General features: G+C 43.5%; 1 protein-coding gene across 1 annotated transcript; it reads right to left on the reverse strand.

The window, feature by feature from the left end:
- Positions 1-719: 719 nt before the first annotated feature.
- Positions 720-17,519, reverse strand: LOC133413054 (COMM domain-containing protein 8-like). Its single transcript, XM_061696938.1, has 4 exons — positions 17,286-17,519; positions 17,026-17,178; positions 16,245-16,400; positions 720-1,037 (listed from the first exon to the last, which is right to left on the reverse strand). Exons 1-4 carry the CDS (start codon positions 17,517-17,519, stop codon positions 1,017-1,019), a joined length of 564 nt encoding a protein of 187 aa, XP_061552922.1. The 3' UTR covers positions 720-1,016.
- Positions 17,520-18,017: the final 498 nt, after the last annotated feature.

The raw sequence follows: 18,017 nt of genomic DNA on the forward strand, positions 1-18,017 counted from the left end.
ATGTGGAATTAAATACAATTTTAAAAAACATGCATCAAATTGTAAAAACAAAAATATATCAATCGTTCTTGTGCTCACTGAGACATGGATGACAAGGTTACTTATCAAAGGGAGTCTCCTCATTTATGTTGAGCACTGTAACTCTGAGATATTTGGGATATTGCTCGGAAAACCTAGTTCCGATTCCTAATTCCAATTGAATCTGCATATCATATTTCAGTTGTAACTGTTTTAATTAGTTTAACCCAATTATAAAATGTCAGTGCACTAATAAAGCTGAATTGAAAGCCCTTATAAAAAAAAGCAGCACATGCTTCACCTTTCAACATATTACAATAGCCTGAATAACACAAAATAGGAATTTAAATTACATCAAGCTGTTCTGTAAATTGTGGCATCCAAGGAAGATTCTTTTTTTGGGATGTACGCATGGCGAGCTAGCTAACCGTATGCTGTAGTGGTAGAAATGGGCAAAGTAAATACAACTTCATGACTCGCAATTGCGCACGATGGCCACTGATGCTAACAAGGGAGCTCAGTTTTTATATCGTGGAAGACTCTGTACACTGATCCTACTGGACCAGTATATACAACTCCATTGGGCAAGAGTTTGTGGTAGAAAAAACACCCAAATAAATAAATAAATCATACCAAAACAATGACAAAACTGATTGGAAGTCCTCAAGCACTTTTATTTATAGTTTTTTTTTAAAGGGAATGCAATTTCAACCAAGGTGTAATAAAATACTGAAGGCAACATGCTCATAAATCACAGCTTTAGACGAACGAAGCGAGAACTCCCTTCTCCCACCCGATATCACTTGGGAAGGGAGCCAGCTTTCTGAGACACTGTACAAGGATAGGCTGTATAAATTGTACATGGATGGACAAAGGCTAGAATTTGTTCTGATCATTTGAAAAGGTGAATTACAAGTTCACTCCACTGATGGTGTCCCAGGGCATCTCTTTACTCTACTGCCTCTACTTTGGATGTGAAGTGTTTTACAGTTGATCCATCATTTCAACTGTAGCAGCACCTGTAAAAGGGAAAAAAAAAGATCCCAAGGTCAGTTCTCAACGGATCCACAATTTACCTAGCTGGATTTACACAGCATTGTTCAAGTAACAATTAAATATTTTTGCTGTGGTACAATAAGGATATGCGCCATGGCATCACATAAAGCGGAATAAATTAAGTGGATATCTTGAGAGCAGAATCAGGCCACTTCCAAATGCAAACAAAAATCAGATGCACACATTATCTAATGTGTGCGGTATAATGACACAGATTGGATATACCTCGTCAATCTGAACTTGATATCGAAATACATTGATCTAGGGCTGCAACAACGAATTGATAAAATCAATAAAAATCGATAATTAAAAGTGTTGGTATCAAATTCCATTACTTTCATTCGCACTATTATTTTGTCAGTGACGTGTGTGTGCCTGTGCCTCGTATTGGAGAGTGTGATGTTCCTGCTGTGTGTGCCTTGCCCTATTGGGGCAGTGGTGCACGCCTGTAGAAAACAACTTCATAAGGCCTCAGACGAGAAGAAAGCCACCATATTGTACTGCATTTAAAACAAAAAAACAATTTCACATAGTAGTAAGAATATATGCTTGCAAGTATTGTTATATTACCTGTCTGTATGTCTCAATACACTATTTGTTTAAATATTCGTTATTTGAAGGTAAAACCCTCCCGTGATATCTAATGCTAATTTGTGCTAGCCGGTCAATAGGGTTTTGCATTGAGTGTTAGCATTATGCTGGCGATCTTTTTAAAACAAAATACTCTGTGTTGTATTAAAAAAATACAACTTATATAATTATTTTTGTTTCATTTCGTTTTACACTAAACTTAAACTATAGTGTCAATAAGCATCTTAAATTAGGAAAAGGTGGACTCTCTTGGGGAACTGAATGAATAAGCTTACTGATATGAAATATGACAAGACGTATGAGTATGACTGAGGAGTGAGGCAGGATAGATTGCGTTCGGACATGGATGAATAACTTGTTACAAAGTCATTTTGGGGGTAATTATACATTTAGAGTATTATCTGGATATGCTGTAAAGTTTGTCCTTTTTCTTCTTTTTTCCTTTCGGCTTGTCACCACAGCGCGTCACCTTCTTCCACGTAAGCCTATATCCTGCATCCTCTTCTCTAACACCAATTGCCCTCATGTCTTCTCTCACTACATCTATAAAACCTTCTCTGTGGTCTTCCTCGAGCTCTCTTGCCTGGCAGCTCCATCCTCACCTTTCTACCAATATACTCACTCTCTCTCCTCTGGATGTGTATCACAGGTCCTCTCTTAGTACTTGTCATAGGCTTTCTCTAGATCAACAAAGACACAATGTAGCTCTTTCTGAGCTTCTCTGTACTTTTCCATCAACACCCTCAAGGCAAATAATACATGTTTATTTTCTAGGCATGAAACCATACAGTGGCTCGCAAATACCCACTTCTCCACTAATCTTTCCAATAACTTCAATGTGTGGCTCATCAACTTTATTCCTCTATAGTTGCCACAGCTCTGCATATCACCCTTGTTCTTAAAATGGGCACCAGCACACTTTTCTTCCATTCCTCAAGCATCTTCTCACCCGCTAAAATTCTGTTGAACAAGCTGGTCAAAAACTGCAGTCACCTCTCCTAGATGCGTTCATACCACCACAAGTATGTCATCAGGACCAGCTGCCTTTCCATTTTTCATCCTCTTCAGTGCCTTTCTAACTTACTAATCATTTCAACTTCCTAGTCCACCACACATGCCAACCACTTCCTTCTCTCTCAAGGTCCTCTTTCATCAACTTCTCAAAGTATTCTTACCATCTATCCAGCACACTACTGGCACCAGTCAACACTTTTCCGTCTCCATCACTAATCACACGAACCAGGTGCACATCCTTCCAATCTCTATGACCCTGTCTGGCCAACCTGTATATATAATTTCTCTACTTTAGTGTCCAACCTGGCATACATGTCATCATATGCCATTGTTTGGCCTTTGCGAACTCTACCTTCACCCTGTCGTATCCTTTTCTTTATTATTTATCATTTAATTATTCTGACAGTTCATGTCCCTTTTAAACAACACAAATTACTTCTTTTGTGCACTTAACAAAAATAAATAAAAAATACAGACCCTTTCCAAAAATATTTTAATATCATGGAAAGGTTTATTTCCATAATTCCATTCAAAAAGTCAAACTTTCATAGATTATAGATTTAGGTCCCACAATTTAAACAATTTCAATAATTTGTTTGTTTATTTTTCTATAAAGCAGCCCTATGGGGGGCACAAACCAGTGCAAACTGTAGGCCGGTCCCAAGCCCGGATAAATGCAGAGGGTTGCGTCAGGAAGGGCATCCGGCTTAAACTTTGCCAAACAAATATGAGGGTTCATCCAAAGAATTCCATACCGGATCGGTCGTGGCCCGGGTTAACAACGTCCGCCACCGGCTCCGTCAACCTGCAGGGCGCCGTTGGAACTTTAGCTAAAGTGGGTCGAAGTCGAAGAAGAAGAGGAGGTGGAAAGCGGGTTCTTCGGCAGAAAGAGAAGAGGAAAGCACAGAGGCTAGAACTGAATGTGGGGACTTTGAATTTTGGGACTATGACAGGAAAATCTCGGGTGTTGGTTGACATGATGATTAAGAGAAAGGTTAATATATTGTGTGTCCAGGAGACAAGGTGGAAAGGCAGTAAGGCTAGAGGTTTAGGGGCAGGGTTTAAGTAATTTTACCATGGTGTAGATGGTACGAGAAATGGAGTCGGAAGAGTTGGCTAAGAATGTCTTGGAGGTGAAAAGAGTATCAGATCGAGTGAGGAGGCTGAAACTTGAAATTGAGTGTGTTATGTATAATGTGATTAGTGGCTATGCCCCACAGGTAGGGTGTGACCTAGAGGTGAAAGAGAATTCTGGAAGGAGCTAGACGAAGTAGTTCTGAGCATCCCAGACAGAGAGTCGTAATTAGTGCAGATTGTGATGGACATATTGGTGAAGGAAATAGGGGTGATGAAGAAGTGATGGGTAAGTACGGCATCCAGGAAAGGAACTTGGAGGGACAGATGGTGGTAGACTTTGCAACATGGATGCAAATGGCTGTGGTGAACACTTTTTTTCCAGAAGAGGCACAAACATAGGGTGACCTACAAGAGCGGAGGTAGAAGCACGCAGGTGGATTACATATTGTGCAGACGATGTAATCTGAAGGAGGTTACTGACTGTAAGGTAGTGGTTGGAGAGAGTGTGGCTAGACAGCATAGGATGCTGGTGTGTAAGATGACTCTGGTGGTGGGGAGGAAGATTAGGAAGACAAAGGCAGAGCAGAGAACCATGTGGTGGAAGCTGAGACAGGACGAGTGTTGTGCAGCTTTACGGGAAGAGGTGAGACAGGCTCTCGGTGGACAGGAGGAGCTTCCAGAAGACTGGACCACTGCAGCCAAGGTGATCAGAGAGGCAGGCAAGAGAGTACTTGGTGTATCTTCTGGCAGGAAAGGAGAGTAGGAGACTTGGTGGTGGAACCACACAGTACAGGAAATCATACAAGGAAAAAGGTTAGAAGAAGTGGGACACTGAGGACATTCCTGTGGAGGTATGTAAGCATCTAGGAGAGGTGGCTGTGGAGTTGTTCAATAGAATTCTAGTGCGTGAGAAGATGCCTGAGGAATGGAGGAAAAGTGTGGTAGTGCCCATTTTTAAGAACAAGGGTCATGTGCAGAGCTGTGGGAAATATAGAGGAATAAGGTGGAGGTGGGACTGCTTCAGGGATCAGCCCAGAGCCCCTTCCTGTTTGCAATGGTGATGGATAGGCTGACAGATGAGGTTCGACTGGAATCCCCGTGGACCATGATGTTTGCAGATGACATTGTGATCTGTAGTGAAAGCAGGGAGTAGGTGGAGGAACAGTTAGAAAGATGAAGGCATGCACTGAAAAGCAGAGGAATGAAGATAAGCCGAAGTAAGACAGAATATATGTGCATGAATGAGAGGGGTAAAGTTTATAAAATAGTGGTGAGGCCAGCCATGATGTACGGATTAGAGACAGTGGCACTGAAGAGATAACAGGAAGCAGAGCTGGAGCTGGCGTAAATGAAGATGTTGAGGTTCGATCTCGGAGTGACCAGGTTGGATAAAATTAGAAATGATCTAATCAGAGAGACAGCCGAGGTTCGAAGTTTTGGAGACAAAGTTAGAGAGAGCAGACTTTGATGGTTTGGACACGTCCAGAGGAGAAATAGTGAGTATATTGGTAGAAGGATGGAGCTGCCAGGCAAGAGAGCTAGAGGAAGACCAAAGAGAAGGTTGATGGATGTCGTGAGGGAAGACATGACGGTGTTCGAGAGGAGCTCATAAAACCCACAAAATCAGGAAGTCAAAAAAATAATACTGTGGAGAAAACAGCCCAAATTTTGCACGCCATAAATGTTTTAAATGGCGTGTCACACACTAATCATCTACCAAACTCAAAGCACCTGCACAAGGTTACCCAGGTGTCCTTAAATTGCTTCAGGTTGGTTCAATTGTCTCAGTCGGGTTCAATATTGGGAAAATCCAGAAGGAGAATGTTTGGCCATCAATTTATGACCTCAAGCTTAAGTGCACTCGGGTTCTGCAGCATGATAATGATCCAAACACACCAGCAAGTCAACTTCTGAATTGCTTAAACAAACAAAATGAAGGTTTCGGAATGGCCTATCAGACTTGAATCTGATTGAAATACAGTGGCATTACCTCAAAAGGCTGTTCAATCTCGAAAACCTTCGATTTCTGCTGAATTCAAATAATTCTGCAAGGAAGAGTGGGACAAAATATAGCCACAGAGATGTGAACGACTCATTGCCAGTTATAGAAAATGCTTGATTTCAGTTCTTGCTTCTGAGAATGGCCCAACCTGTCATGTACGTGGTTAGGGCGAGGGCGAGTAACGCAAAGCAAGAACATGGTGGACCCAATTGCAGGGAAGCAGGGAGGCAAGGCAGGAGTGCGGGAGTCTCAAAATAATATTTAATCTTCAGAAAGTGGAAACAAGGATATTGGCTAAAGCAAAACTGAACGAAGTCCCACAACAGATAATCAAACCAAAGTAACAAAGAAACACTTGAATATCTATAACTGGAAACAAACTATGACCTGCGAGTAAGACGAGAAATAGATAGGGAAAATGACACCTGACAATGACATACCACAATGATAAAGACAACTGACGACAATGATATGGCAAAGACATGTTACAACGACAATGAACCGACAAGAACTGAAAGAAACCAGGGAACTAAATACAAACAAATTGACGAGACAACGAGGAACACCTGGACAAGACACGAGTGGCTGGAGAGAGCTGATTGGTCGACACAAAGTAGACGGGAACAGGTGGACACAACAACCTAATGAGCACACGACAAACATGGAACACAGGAAAACATGGAACAAAACTAAACACAACCCAAACCAAAACACAGACCATGACCTCTGGATAAATGCAATGAGGAATGGAATCCTGTAGAGCGCAACAATGCCTTGAGGGGAACGTCCCTCCCTCAGATTGAAGAAGAGAAAGAAGAAGGAGGGGGCGGCATGCAAGAGACAATCAGAAGAGGCAAGCATAATGGCGGAAACGATAGAAGACAATATTTAAAAAAATGTAAAAAAGAAAGCTTTTGGTACTAGAAATTTATTGCGGCAAGTGGAAACAATCTTTTGCTAGCCCTGCTAGTTAGCCACGTTGTCTGCCTCGGGCGTAAGTTTATAGCATTTATTTCACCAATTATCAACGCTAACTCTTGTAGCTGGTTGCAAACATTCATGTCAAAACAGTGTTAAATAAATCTGCTAGCGTTACCTTGAATTTGTCAAAGAGTGATTAGGTGGTGCTCTTTGAAATGTGATATCGTAATGGAAGTATTTCCTCTCGAGCAGTCACTCTTCGTAAATACATTTTGCATATTGGTTCTCTTTCCTCTGCCACGCAATGGTATCTGAAAAATTCCCCAAAGAGCCAACTTATTTTAAAAAGGGGAAAAAGTCCTGGGGGTCACTGACAAGACAAGTTGAACTGTTACAGATGACACAACATTTGATAAAAAGCAGACATGCGAAAGGTGTCCAAAAAAACAAAAAACAAAACAAAACAAAAACACTGCAGGGGGATCTGGGGGGATACCCCCCTGGGCCCCTGCAGAGATATTTAAAAAAAATAATAATTTTAACATAACCTTCCCATGGGCTCACCACCTGTGGGAAGGGCCATAGGGGTCGGGTGCAATGCGAGCTGGGCGGTAGCCGAAGGCGGGGACCTTAGCGATCCGATCCCCGGCTACAGAAGCTGACTCTAGGGACGTGAAATGTCACCTCTCTGGCAGGGAAGGAGCCCGAGCTGGTGTGTGAGGTCGAGAAGTTCCGACTAGATATAGTCGGACTCGCCTTCACACACAGCTTGGGCTCTGGTACCAGTCCTCTCGAGAGGGGTTGGACTCTCTTCCACTCTGGAGTTGCCCACGGTGAGAGGCGCCGAGCAGGTGTGGGTATACTTATTGCTCCCCGGCTCGGCACCTGTACGTTGGGGTTCACCCCTGTGGACGAGAGTCAGTCAAGGCAGGTGAGTGAATACTTTTGGCAATCTAGCGTATATTGTCATTGATAATGATGATAGACTAATAAGCAATCTCAGAGCTGTATTTGTAAATTCAAGACAATCAGAATCATCTTCCAAGTCAAAGTCCAGACTTAAATTAAAATGTGAATCTGTGGAATTAACTTAAATGGCACTTTATGCTTGCAAATGACTGAATTAAAAAAATTCTGAGTGGGCCAAAATTCCTCCACATCAATGCGAAAGACCCATCACCAGTTACTGCAAATGCTTGATTACAGGTATTGCGGCTAAGGATGTCAAAACCACATTATTTGGTTCAGGGCGCAACTACTACTAGATAAGATAGAATTTTTTTCTTCTTACTAAATGAAATCAGCATTTAGAAACTGCATTTTGTATTTACTTTTTTATTTGGGTTTTCTTTTAAATAATATCAGTGTGGTGATCTGAAACATTTAAGTGTGATAAATTCAGTAAGGGGTTAAATACTTTTACGGCACTGTAGGCATTAAAATCGGAATGAGGCGTGGACCTGCACAGTAAATCCATGCTTAGTGGAATATGTTACAGTACAGTGTAATATCACACAACTGTATTTCAATTTGTGATGTCACAAAACAAGCTGATGGTAAGTTTCATCCTTCCACAAATTGATATGAACACAAATGCACGTCACATAACAAAACCTATTGAAATTGAGTTTAAAATCTCGCCCTGGTTCTTTCTGTGAAAAGTGTAAAAGTTCTTTCCGTGCTTGTGTGGGTTCTTCAGGGCCTATCTCACTGGCCTGGAGACTACTTGGCAACCTGATGGTGACTAGAGTCTCCGCTAGTTGTGTAGATGTCTCCTGGAGACTAGTTTTGTCACCAAGGAGTTAACGGTGAAATCGAACGTATGATTTCAGCGGAGACTTTTTTCGAGACTCCGCTATACGTTCACTATAGTGAAAAAGCTTCACATATCTTAATATCACAAAACTGCAATCAATCGTCCCAACCTGGTAAAGTGCTGCCAATTAATGTGGATTCTGTCACACGGTGTTAATTGGTTTCCAGTCAAAATGACACGTCAAACTTCAAGCTCACATTTTGACACCCAACCCTAACAGAGCAAACTATTTAAAACATATTGACAAGAATATGTATGCATAGCATGAATATACTGTAACACATACGACCTATTCAACTGAGGAATGCTAAATGTGGGGGTAGGTTTCAGCACCACCACCAGCACTAAGAAGCAGAGCTGGACTGAGACAAAAAAATAAAATAAAAAAATAATCAGCCCTGGCATTTTTATCTTAGACCAGCCCCTCACAATTTATCTACAACCCCAATTCCAATGAAGTTGGGACCTTGTGTTCAACATTAAAAAAAACAGAATACAATGATTTGCAAATCATGTTAAACCTATATTAAATTGAATACACTACAAAGACAAGATATTTAATGTTCAAACTGATAAACTATTGTTTTTACCAAATCATTAACTTATAATTCTATGGCTGCAACACATTCCAAAAAAGCTGGGACAGGTGGCAAAAAAGACTGAGAAAGTTGAGGAATGCTCATCAAACACCTGTTTGGAACATCCGACAGGTGAACAGGCTAATTGGGAACAGGTGGGTGTCATGATTGGGTATAAAAGGAGCGTCCCTGAATTGCTCAGTCATTAACAAACAAAGATGGGGCGAGGTTCACCATTTTGTGAACAAGTGCGTGAGAAAATAGTGGAACAGTTTAAGGACAATGTTCCTCAATGTACAATTGCAAGGAATTTAGGGATTTCATCATCTACGGTCCATAATATCATCAAAAGGTTCAGAGAATATGGACAAATCACTGCATGTAAGCGGCAAGGCCGAAAACCAACATTGAATGCCCGTGACCTTCGATCGCTCAGGCGGCACTGCATCAAAAACCGACATCAATGTGTAAAGGATATCACCACATGGGCTCAGGAACTCTTCAGAAAACCAATGTCAGTAAATACAGTTTGCCGCTACAGCTGTAATTGCAACTTGAAACTCTCCTATGCAAAGCAAAAGCCATTTATCAACAACACCCAGAACCACTGCCGGCTTCACGGCCTGAGCTCATCTAAATGGACTGATGCAAAGTGGAAAAGTGTTCTGTGGCCCGACGAGTCCACATTTCAAATTGTTTTTGGAAATTGTGGACGCCGTGTCCTCCGGGCCAAAGAGGAAAAGAACCATGCGGACTGTTATGGAAGCAAAGTTCAAAAGCCAGCATCTGTGATGGTATGGGGCTGTGTTAGTGCCAATGGCATGGGTAACTTACACATCTGTGAACGCACCATTAATGCTGAAAGGTACATACAGGTTTTGGAGAAACATATCCTGCCATCCAAGCCAAGCATTTTTCATGGTGGCCCCTTCTAATTTCAGCAAGACAATGCCAAACCACATTCTGCTGTCCCAGCTTTTTTGGAACGTGTTGCAGCCATAATGTTCTAAGTTAATGATTATATGCTAAAAACAATAAGGTTTATCAGTTTGAACATTAAATATATTTGTAGTGTATTCAATTAAATATAGGTTCAACATGATTTGCAAATCATTGTATTCCGTTTTTATTTGTTTAACACAACGTCCCAACTTCATTGGAATTGGGGTTGGAGTTGTTCAGTCAAAAGACTGTATTTTACTGTCATCCCAAACCAGACTAATTATTGTAGTATATACCGTATTTTCACGACCATAAGGGGCACTTAAAAGTCTTAACTTTTCTCCAAAATGGACAAAAAGAAAATACTTTTCTTGGTATGCTTCAGTTTTGCGCCTGTGAACATTAATTAGAGGACACGCCTTACTTACTCCTTATGGTCAAATGATTTTCAACCTTTTCTAGGTGTGCCATCATTTTTGTCCCGGCCTGTTTCAAGAGTTTTATTTATTTATTTTCAATAATTCTGTTGAACCACAATTCAAAAGCAATGTCAGATTTTCATTGGTTAATTTACATTAATTTATTATTTCTTATTTTCTTGGTCACCCCTCCTGGAAGCCGTCACCTTAGACGTGAGAGACGTGGTGGAGGGGTGTATGTGTCCCAATGAGGCTAGGAGGTAAATTGTCAGGGGCTTTATGCCCCTGGCAGGGTCACCAATGACCAACAGATCCTAGGTGAGGGACCAGACAAAGCACGGCACAAAGACCCCTTATGATGACAAACTATGGACTCAGTTTTCCCTTGCCCATACGTGGGTCACCGGTGCACCCCTCTGGAGCCAGGCCTGGAGGTGGGTGTCGAAGGAGAGCGCCTGGTGGCCGGGCCTGCACCCGTGGGGCCTGGCCGGGCACAGCCCGAAAGGGTAACGTGGTTCCCCCTTCCCATGGGCTCACCACCTGTGGGAGGGGCCATAGGGGTTGGGTGCAGTGCGAGCTGGGCGGTGGCCCCCGACTACAAAAGCTGGATCTAGGGACATGGAATGTCACCTCTCTGGCAGGGAAGGAGCCCGAGCTGGTGTGTGAGGTCGAGAAGTTCAGACTAGATACAGTCTGACTCGCCTCCACACACAGCTTGGGCTCTGGTACCAGTCCTCTTGAGAGGGGTTGGACTCTCTTCCACTTTGGAGATGCCGACGGTGAGATGCGCCGAGCAGGTGTGGGTATACTTATTGCCCCCCGGCTCGGCGCCTGTACGTTGGTGTTCACCCCGGTGGACGAGAGGGTAGCCTCCATCCGCCTTTGGGTGGGGGGACAGGTCCTGACTGTTCTTTGTGACTATGCACCAAACGGTGCTGGGGACTCAATCGTTCTGCTGGGGGACTTCAATGCACACGTGGGCAATGACAGTGAAACCTGGAAGGGCGTGATTGGGAAGAACGGCCCCCCTCGATCAGAACCCGAGCGGTGTTGTTATTGGACTTCTGTGCTAATCACGGATTGTCCATAACGAACACCATGTTCAAGCATAAGAGTGTCCACACGTGCACTTGGCACCAGGACACCCTAGGTCGCAGTTCGACGATCGACTTTGTGGTCGTGTCATTGGACTTGCGGCCGCATGTCTTGGACACTCGGGTGAAGAGAGGGGCGGAGCGGTCAAAAAGCTGAAGCAAAAACTTGGGCATGGGAGGAGTTCAGTGAGGCCAAGGAAAAAGACTTTCGGACGGCTTCGAGGAAATTCTGGTCCATCATCCGGCGTCTCAGGAGGGGGACGCAGTGCACCACCAACACTGTGTATAGTGGGGATGGGGCTCTGCTGACCCCGACTCGGGACGTTGTGAGTCGGTGGAGAGAATACTTCGAAGACCTCCTCAATTCCACCGACAAGCCTTCCCATGAGGGAGCAGAGTCTGGGTTCTCTGAGGCGGGCTCTCCCTATCTCTGGGGTTGAGGTCAACGAGGTGGTTAAAAAGCTCCTCGGTGGCAAGGCCCCGGGGGTGGATGAGATTCGCCCGGAGTTCCTAAAGGCTCTGGATGTTGTGGGGCTGTCCTGGTTGACACGCCACTGCAACATCGCGTGGACATCGGGGACAGTGCCCTTGCATTGGCAGACTGGGGTGGTGGTCGCCCTTTTTAATAAGGGGGACCGGAGGGTGTGTTCAAATACAGAGGGATCACACTCCTCAGCCTCCCTGGTAAGGTCTATTCAGGGGTGCTGGAGAGGAGGTTCCGTCGGGAAGTCGAATCTGAGATCCAGGAGGAGCAGTGTGGTTTTCGTCCTGGCCGTGGAACTGTGGACCAGCTCTACACCCACGGCAGGGTCCTCGAGGGTGCGTGGGAGTTCGCCCAACCAGTCTACATGTGTTTTGTTGACTTGGAGAAGGCGTTCAACCGTGTCCCTCGAGGAGTTCTGTGGGGGATGCTTCAGGAGAATGGGGTACCGAACAGCCTGGTACGGACTGTTCTGTCCCTGTACAACCGGTGTCTGAGTTTAGTCCAAATTGCCTGCAGTAAGTCGGATTTATTTCCAGTAAGAGTTGGACTCCGCCAAGGCTCCCCTTTGTCACCGATTCTGTTCATAACTTTTATGGACAGAATTTCAAGGCGCAGCCAAGGCATAAAGGGGGTCTGGTTTGGTGGCATCAGTATTGCATCTCTGCTTTTTGCAGATGATGTGGTTCTGTTGGCTTCATCAAGCCGTGATCTCCAACTCTCACTGGAGCAGTTCGCAACAGAGTGTGAAGCGGCTGGGATGAGACTAGGCACCTCCAAATCTGAGACCATGGTCCTCAGTCGGAAAAGGGTGGCATGCCCTCTCCAGGTCGAGGATGAGATCCTGCCCCAAGTGGAGGCGTTCAAGTACCTTGGGGTCTTGTTCACGAGTGAGGGAAGAATGATCGACAGCCGGATCAGTGCAGCCTCTGCAGCGATGTAGACTTTGTATCGGTCCGTTGTGGTATAGAAGGAGCTAAGCCGAAAGGCGCAGCTCTCAATTTACCGGTTGATCTATGTACCAACACTCACCTCTGGTCACGAGCTGTGGGTCATGACCGAAAGAACAAGATCCCGGATACAAGCGGCCGAAATGAGTTTCCTCCGCAGGGTGTCTAGGCCTTCCCTTAGAGATAGGGTGAGAAGCTCGGTCATCCGGGAGGATCTCAGAGTAGAACCGCTGCTCCTCCACATCGAGAGGAGCCAGATGAGGTGGCTGGGGCATCTGATTCGGATGCCTCCCGGTGAGGTTTTACGGGCACGTACCACTGGGAGGAGATCCAGGGGACGACCCTGGACACGCTGGAGAGACTGGGAACGCCTCGGGATCCCCCCGGAAGAGCTGGATGAAGTGGCTGGGGAGAGTGAAGTCTGGGCGTCCTACTACTGCCCCCGCGACCCGACCTCAGATAAGCGGTAGAAAATGGATGGATGGATTTTCTTGGTCAGATTCAAGTTATTTCAGTGACCACTGTGGGTTTTTCTTTCATTCACAGAGGGTACCCACAATTTTGTCCATGTGTGTATATGTTATGTATTATTTATCTTTTTACTCTCTCTTTTCTCTCAGCTGCTACCTCAACACCCTGGCTTGACAAGACAGGAAATGAGGGAGGTAATCTTATAATTTATTCAGTGAGCAATTAAAAACTTATTTTCAAATAATAGAAAATGAAGCTAGCTGGAACTGCCAGAATAAATTGCAACATCCTAAACAATTCATTAACATACTATTACATCTTATTTTATCAGGTTCTATCTATTTAGCTATACTAATGGTCCCAATTTTATTTTTGGATAATAATAGGCACATACAGTGGGTACGGAAAGTATTCAGACCCCCTTCAATTTTTCACTTTTATTTCAGCCAAAGTTCTACACTTTAATCGGAGTCCAGCTGTGTGTAATTATACTGATTGGACTTGATTAGGAAAGCCACACACCTGTCTTAGACCTTACAGCTCACAGTGCATGTCAGAGCAAATGAGAATCATGAGGTCAAAGGAACTGCCTGAAGAGCTCAGAGACAGAATTGTGGAAAGGCACAAATCTGGCCAAGATTACAAAAATATTTCTGCTGCACTTAAGCTTCCTAAGAGCACAGTGGCCTCCATAATCATGAAATGGAAGACGTTTAGGACGATCAGAACCCTTCCTAGAGCTGGCCGTCCGGCCAAACTGAGCAATTGGGGGAGAAGAGCTTCGGTGAAACAGGCAAAGAAGAACCCAAAGATCACTGTGGCTGAGCTCCAGAGATGCAGTCGGGCAATGGGAGAAAGTTCTATAAAGTGAACCATCACTGCAGCCCTCCACCAGTCAGGGCTTTATGGTGTGGCCCGACAGAAGCCTCTCCTCAGTGCAAGACACATGAAAGCCTGCAGGAGTTTTCTAAAAAAAAACACCTGATGGACTCAAGATGGTGAGAAATAAGATTCTCTGATCTGATGAGACCAAGATAGAAATCGTTGGCCTTAATTTGAAGTGGCATGTATGGAGAAAACCAGGTACTGCTCATCACCTGTCCACTACAGTCCCAACAGTGAAGAATGGTGGTGGCAGCATCATGCTGTGGGGGTGTTTTTCAGCTGCAGGACAGGGAGACTGGTTGCAATCGAAGAAAAGATGAATGCGGCCAAGTACAGGGATATCCTGAACAAAACTTTCTCCAGAGTGCTCAGAACCTCAGACTTGGCCGAAGGGTCCACCTTCATAAAAGACAATGACCCTAAGCACACAGCTAAAATACCGAAGGAGTGGCTTCAGAACAACTCAGTGTTTTTGAATGGCCCAGCCAGAGCCCTGACTTAAACCCAATTGAGCATCTCTGGAAAGATCTGAAAATGACTGCCCACAAACGTTCACCATCCAACCTGACAGAACTGGAGAGGATCTGCAAGGAGGAATGGCAGATGCTCCCCAAATCCAGGTGTGAAAAACTTGTTGCATCATGCAACTGACTCATGGCTGTAATAGCTCAAAAGGGTGCTTCTACTAAATACTGAGCAAAGGGTCTGATTACTTATGGCTGTGTGATATTTCAGTTTTTCTTTTTTAATAAATCTGCAAAAATTTCAACAATTCTTATTTTTTTCTGTCAATATGGGGTGCTGTGTGTACATTGAGGAAAAAAATTAAGATGATTTTAACAAATGACTGCAATATAACAAAGAGTGAAAAATTTAAGGGGTCTGAAAACTTGTCGTAACCACTGTACCTGTAGTCATGCATGACATCAACCAAGATAACGAAAATCAAAGGGCTGGACTTGGCTTCAGGCATGCTTATAGCAAAATAAATAATAGCAGCATACATTAATTCCTTTAGGCTTATCATAAATTTACAGTTGATCATTACTTTAGAAATACATCGAATAACAAATGTGGAAAGCAAATGAGTAGATTTACACAACACATTCATCCTCCTTAGGTATATTCTGTTTCAAGCATAATGTATCATCCATCCATCCCTAAATATCAGAAGTGGAGCATCTATTGTTAAGTCCACCACTTTTGTTTCCTCCGTTAAGGTCAACTGAATCTTTTACTAAACCATCTGTAATATGTATTTTCAGAATTTCCCTGACATAGCTGCACAGGCTACAGCTTGTGTTCCGTCAGTATAAATTTTCCCTCTCATTCTGTCTCCGTTTTAAAAGTTTGCTTTTGTGCTACTCCTCTCCCTGCCTTCTGCGGCTCACCGTTCAACCTGCTGTTGCGGGAGCATTGACGTCAAAGACATGGAGAGGCTACAGCATCCCCAGGCCCACCAGCAACCATACAGTATAGGCGATTTGAGCACATTTTACACAATCTAAAATTAGATTATTCAATGTCTTTGCATGCAACTTCAGTGCACCTTCAATTTTCCTATTATTTTTACACATCACTCGCAAACACGATCGTCACGGGGAAGGTGTGGGGCCACTTCCGTCCTATATTCTGACTGGTCAAATTTACTGTCTATATTAAAAATAGACCAGTGGAACGGTTTGGCTGCTTTTTTGTCCTATATTCTGTCTGATTGGTTGAATTTACTGTCTATTTCCGATAGCCAGTCCACCCCTGCTAAGAAGTGACATAAAATATAAAACTTCAGATGAAATAAAAAATTAATAATTTAATGCAAAGTTTAAACGTTTAGGCAGTCCGTCTCATTCATTAGCATGAGCAAACGTGTCCAAACTTTTGACTTGTGTCCCAAGTATGGGAGGAGGCCAATGTGGGGTGTTTCTTTACCTTGTTAGCAGCCTCTAGTGAACTGATGAGTGTGTTAAGCTCCTCTCTGTTCACCTCCATGGTAACAGGCTTGAGGGCTCCGTTCTCTCTTATATCCAGACTAAGACTTAACAAAGGAGTCTGAAGAGAAGAGATCTTGTCACTAGACAGCGCCACCTGGAGGCACAGGAGATAGATAAAAGCAAATACAATCTGGTATTTGATTAAATAAAGATGATAGCTAGACACAGTATTACAAGATCAGTACATTAAATATCACTATTGATCACAGCTGTTTTTTTTTTTTTTTTTTTTTACTATGACAAACATCTGGCTGCATTTCCCAAACTTGTGGTCAGGTCCAGGTTTTTATTGTATCACAAACTGTCTGATATTTTGATTGTCAAACAGCCAGATATTCTCAAGTTAAAGGGGAATTGGAGCGGCTCCAACTACCGGAGACAAATTCCTTGTGTGTTTTTTTGGACATACTTAGCAAATAAAGATGATTCTGATTCTAAAATTCATAGTTGATGTAACAAATTAAAATGTTTAGAAATTAATTTAAACTGATTTGTCAATGAGAGACGGTTGACTCGTCCAACTTGTTGGATGATTGTAACAGCTATATTGAGCACATCAATTCACATTGTCCTTTATTACAGTAGCCTTCGCATATTGATAAGATACAGGTATGATTGACGAGAGGTTCTGGTGAAACTGGTCGCAGATTAACTCTTCCAGCAGGTGTTTTATTTCTTCTTCTCAAACCCATGTCCAACAATCCAAAGCATGAATTCACCTTAAGCTGCCAGTCAAAGTCCTGCAGGATAGTCGAGGAGATTGTGTTGGTTCTGGCCAGCAGAGCATGGCAAATCTCCTCCCGTCTGGCTTTTAGCACATTGAGCACTGCTTCTGAGTGGCTGCTACTCAACTCTGACAGGCCAACCAGCACCTGAACACAACCAGCAGGAAACACTGGTAATCTGACCTGAGAATGGCTGCTCACCTCCACAGTTGCTGTGTGCAGCAGGTAATCACAGTTCCTGAAAGCCCTCTCACCTCTTCATCAGAGCTGTTGTTCCCTACCGACAGCCGGAAGACTGTTGCCAAAGTGTTGATAAGCTTCAACCACTCCTCCAGGCTCCAGGTGGCATTGTAGTCCCCTCTGCGAGGAGGTTCTCGGCCACAGAGTCCATCCACTACCCTGTGACACAGCTGCAAACACACAGAACTGTGAGGCTCTGTGTCTTGGCTAAAAGTGTGAAACAGCAGCTCAGCGTCCATTACATCCATTTTCAATCTTTGAGGGAACTTTTTTTATTTTTATTTTATTTTTTTTAATGTTGGTCTTAAGCAAACATTAACACTACAAACACAAAAGACCTCAATGAATAATAGAATAATACATGAAATCAAATACTGTTAAAACCTATTTTAATCGTCAAGAAACACCACTCAGATGAAAGAGTATCATGTGGATATAATAAAACTAGGGGTGTCCCGATCCGATTTTTGAGATCAGAAGTCAGGCCGATGTTAGCAAAAAAAACAAAACAAAAACAACGGATTGGCCTGGATTTAAAACCTTCGATTTTACCACTCTTACACAAGCAGTCAATTCCATGCTCCGCTCCAAAACTTTTGACCAGCAGTGCCTGGATGGCATGCAGAGCCCACGTGATCAGAACAAAATGCTGCTAAGATGCTAACCTTTCCCACTGCCGGAACCTTTGCAGGAACTTCCCGAGCTACCCTGGTAGCTTGAGTTCTCCCTCTGTACCCACCGAAAAA

The sequence above is a fragment of the Phycodurus eques genome, chromosome 14, assembly GCF_024500275.1.
Source record: "Phycodurus eques isolate BA_2022a chromosome 14, UOR_Pequ_1.1, whole genome shotgun sequence".
NCBI lineage: Eukaryota > Metazoa > Chordata > Actinopteri > Syngnathiformes > Syngnathidae > Phycodurus > Phycodurus eques.